The sequence below is a fragment of the Phaethon lepturus genome, unplaced genomic scaffold (genome assembly GCF_000687285.1).
Source record: "Phaethon lepturus isolate BGI_N335 unplaced genomic scaffold, ASM68728v1 scaffold5055, whole genome shotgun sequence".
In the NCBI taxonomy this organism is placed as follows: Eukaryota; Metazoa; Chordata; class Aves; order Phaethontiformes; family Phaethontidae; genus Phaethon; species Phaethon lepturus.
In genome coordinates, this window is record NW_010539749.1 from 1 (window position 1) to 7,690 (window position 7,690).

The 7,690-nt window shown below is 39.7% G+C and overlaps 1 protein-coding gene across 1 annotated transcript; it reads left to right on the plus strand.

Annotated features, from left to right (window-relative positions):
- Positions 1-3,578: 3,578 nt before the first annotated feature.
- On the plus strand, positions 3,579-6,751 carry LOC104620865 (protein fem-1 homolog C-like; the record flags this gene model as incomplete). Its single annotated transcript, XM_010287202.1, has 3 exons — positions 3,579-3,656; positions 5,088-5,446; positions 5,801-6,751. Coding segments are annotated over 3 exons (1,388 nt in total), but the record flags the coding sequence as incomplete, so codon positions are not given.
- Positions 6,752-7,690: the final 939 nt, after the last annotated feature.

Below are 7,690 nucleotides of genomic sequence, written 5' to 3' on the forward strand. Positions count from 1 at the left end.
AAGGTCCTTTCCAACCTTAGTGATTCTGTGCGATTCTGTGTGTGTGCCACTTTGTGTCAAGGATGTCTTCCTCAGTTTAGTTGTTGGTAAATGATAGTAAAATCACTGGCCACTACTCAGAAATGTTTTGGGAAAGGAACACTTTGCAAGTTAAGTTAACTGTCTGCTAATGAAACAATCTGATATTTCCTGTGGTTTATTTTTTTAAAATGTTTGGAATTTGCACTTAAAATACTGGCTGGGGTTACAAAATATATGCATAGCTCTGCTATAACTGCAGAAATCTGTTAAACTTGAGTCATAAGCTTTGAAAATAACTTTTTACACATCTTTCTGATTAGTGTGTCAGCTAAATTTTGGTATCTGCTGAGACTGGATTGAAATTGAGTTTGTCCTGAATAACTGCTGTTCTTCCTTACAACTGTTCTAATTGCTGGAATTCAGAGCAAGAAGGAAGCCTTGGAATGTGCTGTCAGTTGTTTTTCAGATGGTCCATAAACAAGTTTGAGGAAGAAGCAGCAGACCAATTTACATGTAAAGTTTTGAGAAGTGAAAGGTTAGAAGAGAAAGAGTGAGGAGGGGATGATTGGGATACTAGTGGGGAAGCCAAGGCAAAATGTGCAGTGCCCATTAGAAAATTTTCCTCTAAACAGGCCTTGAGTCTCTACATACTTCTGTGTACTGAAACTTGGAAAAGCATTGCATGAACAATTTCTTGTCCCAGTGGTCTGTCAACAGAAGATAAAAGCAAGTTATTACATGATGATCTGCTAATTCAAAACACAGAATAGAGGTCTACATTGTGGATCTAAGGTGTCTGATTCTGCTGCCAACAAGTGGGTATTGAATTTAGAGAACAGTCATTATTTGAACAGATATTTCTGAATTTTGCTTTTGGTTTTTCTTCAACTTTGTATCCTCTTACTATGTGTTCTTAGAAAGATGTGTGCTATGAAGTCTCATATGTAAAAAGTAGGTGTCAAAATTATTTGCATAGACCTACATTATGTTCTTATTGATATGAAAATGGAACAAATTTTCTATTTCTGAAGTGTATTTAATAAGTATGAACCTTTTTTCCTTATATACATATACTAACTTCAAATGTTTTGCTTTTGAATTTGTTATTTTTAAGACAGTGTAAACAATATGTTCTTGTCAGAAAGAAGGTATTAGTGGAAAGACTTTACCTCCATTTTAGTTTTAATTTATACAGTGTTCAGCATTGAAAACAGGTGTCAGGCATGCTTTTGATTTGAGTTTCATTAGCTAAATACTCTAGTATAGAGTGAACTGCACATTCTAGAGATCAGACTGTGGGAAAAAATTTAAAGTGTATGAAGATAAATAGAAGCTTTTTAGATCAGTAGACTATATAACTAAAAGTACACAGTTACCCCAAACACGAGCTGAAGATTTCAAGACTACTGCCTGGTTTACTAACCCACCATAGTTCTGTTACAGACTAGAAATACAACAGCAAAGCGCATTGTAAATAGCTCTTGTTGGCATTAAAAAAAAAAAGCCTACCAAAAAATGCAAATAAGGAAGTTTCAGGAAACTTCTCTCTCTTAACTTTTAAAAGCCAAATTTTAAGACTATGAATGGGAAGAGAACCCTTAAAAAAGGTCTTACTTGTGACTGTGGAAACTTGCCAATAGGGTAACAGAAGCGGATGATCTGATGGGCAGTTAGCTGGAATTTGCAGGGCTAATGCTTTCTGTTAATAAATTACATATTAATTTTAGTGGGAGACTGAAAAGTTACTATGCATCCTGTAGTATGTATAATATATTATAAAGAGCAAGGTAAATTTAAATTGTGTAAATTTAAAAGCAGTCAACCACATAAAAGACTTTGTTGTGTTGGAAGGGGACCAGGAGAGTTTGTCTCCATCTTTTTCCTTATCCTCTAGTGAAGTGCTTATATTTGAAGTTAAGCCAAATTTTCATCTAATAGTTAAATATTTAAACTGAGGTGTCCAATGCTTGCTTTCCAATTTTCTGTGAATAGCGTTTTCAAACAGGTGCCACAAGTGCTTACTAGAAATTTCCACACATTGTGTTAGAACTGGAGTGCCTTTAAGTAAAAGACTGTGCAATGTCATGCTAATGAGAAATAATCTGCATGTAAATTATAAGATAGTTATAGATGGCAGTGTGTTGAAGGCATTTTTTTCTTCTCAGTTTTGGGAATCCTAACCAGAGGAACCAGAGGAGCAGAGGGATTAATGTGGGACTTCAGGATAAAGACCTAAGAAAGCATTAAGAATAGTTTGTCTGGGTATATACGTGTGCTTGACAAAAATATCCAGCTCCCTAAGAACATATGGGGAGTCTTAAAGGCCCCAGCTGAGGTGAAGGGCCAGCCTGTTGTGATGGATTGTATTTTACGTTGCATACAATTATTACCTCAAAACATGTAAATCAAAAGGGTTGGCAGACAGACGGAGGAAGAGGTGTAGTGTAGAGGCAAACAAAGCCAATGTTGAGTTAGCCCAGCTTTAATTTTCATACAGCTCTCATTATTTTTTTAATCATTGCTGGAGATAGGGAGGAAGGGAAATTTGACAAGGGAAGAAAAGTGTAACAACATGGACACAGCAAGCTTAAGTTTCTGTTTCATACTTGAAAGCAGATACAAATCCCTTCTAGAATAGAACAGTTCAGTTGAAAGGGACCTACAGTGATCATTCAGCCCAACTGCCTGACCATTTGAGGGCAAGCCAAAAGTTAAATCGAATTATTAAGGGCATTGTCCAAATGCCTCTTAAACACTGACAGGTTTTTAAAATACAATTTTGGATCAGAACTTAATTACAGCCTATTAAGTAATGATACCTTTGATGGTTGGACTTGACCTTAAAGGTCTTTTCCAACCTTAATGATTCTGTGATTCTGTGTGATCAACTACCTCTCTAGGAAGCCTGCTCCAGTGTTTGACTGCACTCTCGATAAAGAAATGCTTCCTAGTGTCGAGTTTGAACCTCCCCTGGAGCAGTTTCGAGCCATTCCTACATGTTCTGTCACTGGATCCCAGGGAGAAGAGCTCAGCTCCTCCCTCTCTAGTACACCTCCTCAGGAATCTGTAGAAAGCAATGAGGTCGCCCCTCAGCCTCCTTTGCTCTGATCTAGACAAACCCAGAGTCCTCAGACACTCCTCACAGGACATGCCTTCTAGCCCTTCCACCATCTTTGTTGCCTTTCTCTGGAAGCATTCAAGGATCTTCACATCCTTCTTAAATTGTGCGGTCCAGAAGTGCACACAGTATTGAAGCTGAGGCTGCACCAATGCTGAATACAGCAGGACAATCACCTCTTTTGACTGGCTGGTCATATTGTGTTTGATGCACCCCAGGATGCGGGTTGCCCTCTTGGCTGCCAAGGCACACAACTGACTCCTGCTGAGCCTGCTGTCAACCAGCACCGCACATCCCTTTCTGCAGGGCTGCTCTCCAGCCACTCCTCTCCCAATTTATACTTGTGCCTGGTGTTACTCCATCCCAGGTGCACAATCTGGCATTTGTTCTTGTTGAATTTCATATTATTGATGATTGCCCAATGTTCCAATCTGTCTAGATCCCTCTGGAGGCCTCTTGCCCCATGAGAGGGTCAATAGCATCTCCCAGTTTGATATCGTCAGCAAACTTGCTAATGGTGCGTTCAACTTCTGCATGTAGATCATTGATAAATATATTGAACAGAACTGGCCCTAGAGCTGAGCCCTGAGGAACACTGCTGGTGACCAGTTGCCAGCCAGTTGTAGCCCCGTTCACTACAACCTGTTGAGACCTGCCCTTCAGCCAGTTCTTCACCCAGTGTACTGAGTACCTGCTAATCCCAGTTGGACAACTTGTCCAGAAGGATGCTGTGAGGGACGGTATCAAAAGCCTCACTAAAATCCAGAAAAACTACATGTACCACCTGCCCTTCATCCACTAGGCAGGTGACCTTATCATAGAAGGGTATGTTGACTGTGCCTCATGACTTTATTGTAAATGCCTTTCAGTAGTACCCAGTGTAACTTTTTCCGTAATTTTTCCAGTAACCAAGGTTAGACTAACAGGTCTGTAGTTCCCTGGGTCTTCCCTCTTGCCCTTCTGGTAAACTGGAATAGCACTGGCTAGCTTCCAGTCAGCAAGGACCTCCTCAGACTCCTAAGACCTTTGGTAGATGACTGAGAGGGGTCCTGCTGTGCCATCCACCATCTCCTTCTGTACCTTGGGATGAATCCCATAAGGCCCTGTGGACTTGTGAACCTTCATCTGATACAGCTGATGCCTTGGAATTTCAGTGTCTACGAGTGGAAAGTCACTGTTCCCACACTCAGGGTCCTCTCACTCAGAGGACTGGGCAGCCCAAGGTCAATTAGTAGTATTAAAGACCGAGGCAAAAAAATCATTGAATGCCTCTGCTTTTTCCTTCATCCCTATTAGTCAGTGGGCCATCTTCAACAATTGTCATTCCAATGTTTTCTTTAGTTTTCCTCTTGCTATTAACATACTTAAAAAAGCCCTGCTTGTTGTTTGACACAGCACTGGCCAGTTTCAACTCTAACTGAGCTTTGGCCTTTCGTATCTTCTCCCTGCATATATGAATCACAGTTCTGTAGTCTTCCTGCAAAGCCTGACCTTGCTTCCAGAGAGCGTACAATTTCTTTTTTCTCTTGAGCTCCAGGAGTTCCCTGTTTAGTCAAGCTGGTCTTGTGCACTGCTTGCTTGACTTTTGAGACAAAGGAATTGCCTGTTCCTGTGCTTTTACATAGTGGAGAACTCTGTTTTAATTCTGTTTTTTTAAATAATGAGACAAAAATATCCTTAAAACCTGTTTAATTCTTTCAGGCAATAATAGCAAGCATTTTGATTAGTGTAACTGCCTGGCAGCTTTGATATTTTATCCAGTCTTGAATATTTTGAATTGTCATCTCAACCTTCCATAGTCCACAAATGTCAAAACGGCTATTTTTTTTAACTGTTAATGTTTGCGGTTTTTAAACTATTTTTTAACTAATTTTTTTAACTATTAGTGTGGTGGGGTTTGGACTATAATTTGGTTACAGTTTGTGTAATTGTGTTTCTTGTCTTGCAGGAAACACTGCGTTACATGACTGTGCGGAATCTGGAAGTTTGGAGATCATGAAGATGCTTCTTAAGTATTGTGCTAAAATGGAAAAGGATGGTTATGGAATGACTCCCCTTTTGTCGGCTAGCGTGACAGGCCACACAAATATCGTGGACTTTCTGACCCAGCATGTACAGACCAGTAAGGCTGAGCGCATTAATGCTCTGGAACTTCTAGGAGCAACATTTGTGGACAAAAAGAGAGATCTGCTTGGTGCTTTGAAATACTGGAAGCGAGCTATGGAAATGAGATACAGTGATAGGACTAATATCCTGAGCAAACCTGTGCCACAAACACTAATTATGGCGTATGATTATGCTAAAGAGGTAAACACCTCAGAAGAGCTAGAAAATCTTATTGCAGACCCTGATGAAATGAGAATGCAAGCACTATTAATTAGAGAACGTATTCTTGGCCCTTCTCACCCAGATACATCCTACTATATTAGATACAGCGGTGCTGTCTACGCAGACTCTGGAAACTTCAAGCGTTGCATCAACTTATGGAAATATGCTTTGGACATGCAACAGACCAATCTTGATCCACTGAGTCCTATGACAGCCAGCAGTTTACTATCATTTGCTGAACTCTTCTCCTTCATGAGATACAGTGATAGGACTAATATCCTGAGCAAACCTGTGCCACAAACACTAATTATGGCGTATGATTATGCTAAAGAGGTAAACACCTCAGAAGAGCTAGAAAATCTTATTGCAGACCCTGATGAAATGAGAATGCAAGCACTATTAATTAGAGAACGTATTCTTGGCCCTTCTCACCCAGATACATCCTACTATATTAGATACAGAGGTGCTGTCTACGCAGACTCTGGAAACTTCAAGCGTTGCATCAACTTATGGAAATATGCTTTGGACATGCAACAGACCAATCTTGATCCACTGAGTCCTATGACAGCCAGCAGTTTACTATCATTTGCTGAACTCTTCTCCTTCATGCTGCAGGATAGAGCAAAAGGCCTGCTAGGCACTACCGTCACATTTGATGATCTCATGGGTATACTGTGCAAAAGCGTTCTTGAAATAGAACGGGCCATGAAACAAACCCAGAGTCCTCCTGATCCAATACAACTGAACAAAGCCCTTTCCATCATTTTGCATTTAATTTGCTTGTTGGAGAAAGTACCTTGCAGCTCAGAACAGGAGCATTTTAAGAAACAGACTATTTACAGGTTTATTAAACTTCAGCCTAGAGGGAAGAATAACTTCAGTCCACTTCATCTTGCTGTTGACAATAATACTACATGTGTAGGTCGCTACCCAGTTTGTAAATTCCCATCTCTGCAAGTTACTGCTATCTTGGTGGAATGTGGTGCTGATGTAAATGTCAGAGACTCTGATAACAACAGTCCATTACACATTGCTGCACTGAACAACCATCCGGACATCATGAATCTTCTTATCAAGTCAGGTTCACACTTTGATGCCACAAACTTGCATAAACAAACTGCTAGTGATCTGCTGGATGAGAAGGAAATAGCAAAAAATTTAATCCAGCCCATAAATCATACTACATTGCAGTGTCTTGCTGCTCGTGTAATAGTGAATCATAACATATACTACGCAGGGCACATCCCTGAAAAACTAGAGAATTTTGTTTTGCTCCATAGATGATAGTGTGGAATCCCAGAGTACTGTTTTTGAAGCACGACTTGGTGACGATATTTTCCTTGAGCACTGTTGTGATACACCAGCGTTCCCTTAGCTTGCTCTATCTTGCTGTCATTGGCTAAAGCATTGTTAGCATCAGATCTGCAGAGTTGGTTACCCAGTATTTAATATGAATATGCCATATAATATATTTTGTGAATTACTTAGAAATGTAATGCCATATTTAGACTCTTCAAATTGTCTGCCAAAGGCTTGTCAATTCTGGTTTTATTTGCCTGTTGGGTGTTTGGTTCTAAGTTGAGTGTTTTCCACTGGTACCTTTTTACTATAACTGTTACGTGGATTTTATACAGTTGGAAGGTCATCTTTTCTTGGTTTTGCTTGAGCATTTCTACTCTGTTCTTTTTCTATGGACTCATTGCTAAACTGTACTAGTTGTATGGACTTGTTAACATTTGCAACTACCATAAGTGCTTTTATCTTCTCTATGCACTGGCTTAAACATGACTGTTGTGTGTGAGCATATTTCTATGCAGCACTTGGCCAATTTCAACTCGAATGCCAATTTTGTTTTGCAGTTTGTTTGGAGCTCTTTTGAGAATGCTGTCTTCATAGCATGATGAATTTTGGAGTTATTTATCAGCTCTCCAAACTTGGGTTTGACTTTTTTGACTCGTGTAACTGAGGTTGTGTTCTTTTTGATCCTCTGGAAATTTGTCCTAAATTTGGGAGAAGAAAATACCACTTTTTCTCATCATAGTCCACTTGAACTTTAAATCATTCTATTGCATCGTGCAGTTGGGGGAAGAATGCTTATTATGTACAACTGACACCTTCCTCTTTGCACTAATGTCTTGCTTGTGCTGGTTATGTGACTAGATGTGAAGTTTGCTCAAAGTTTAACCTCAGACATAATGGTACACTTTAACGAGAAATAGATCA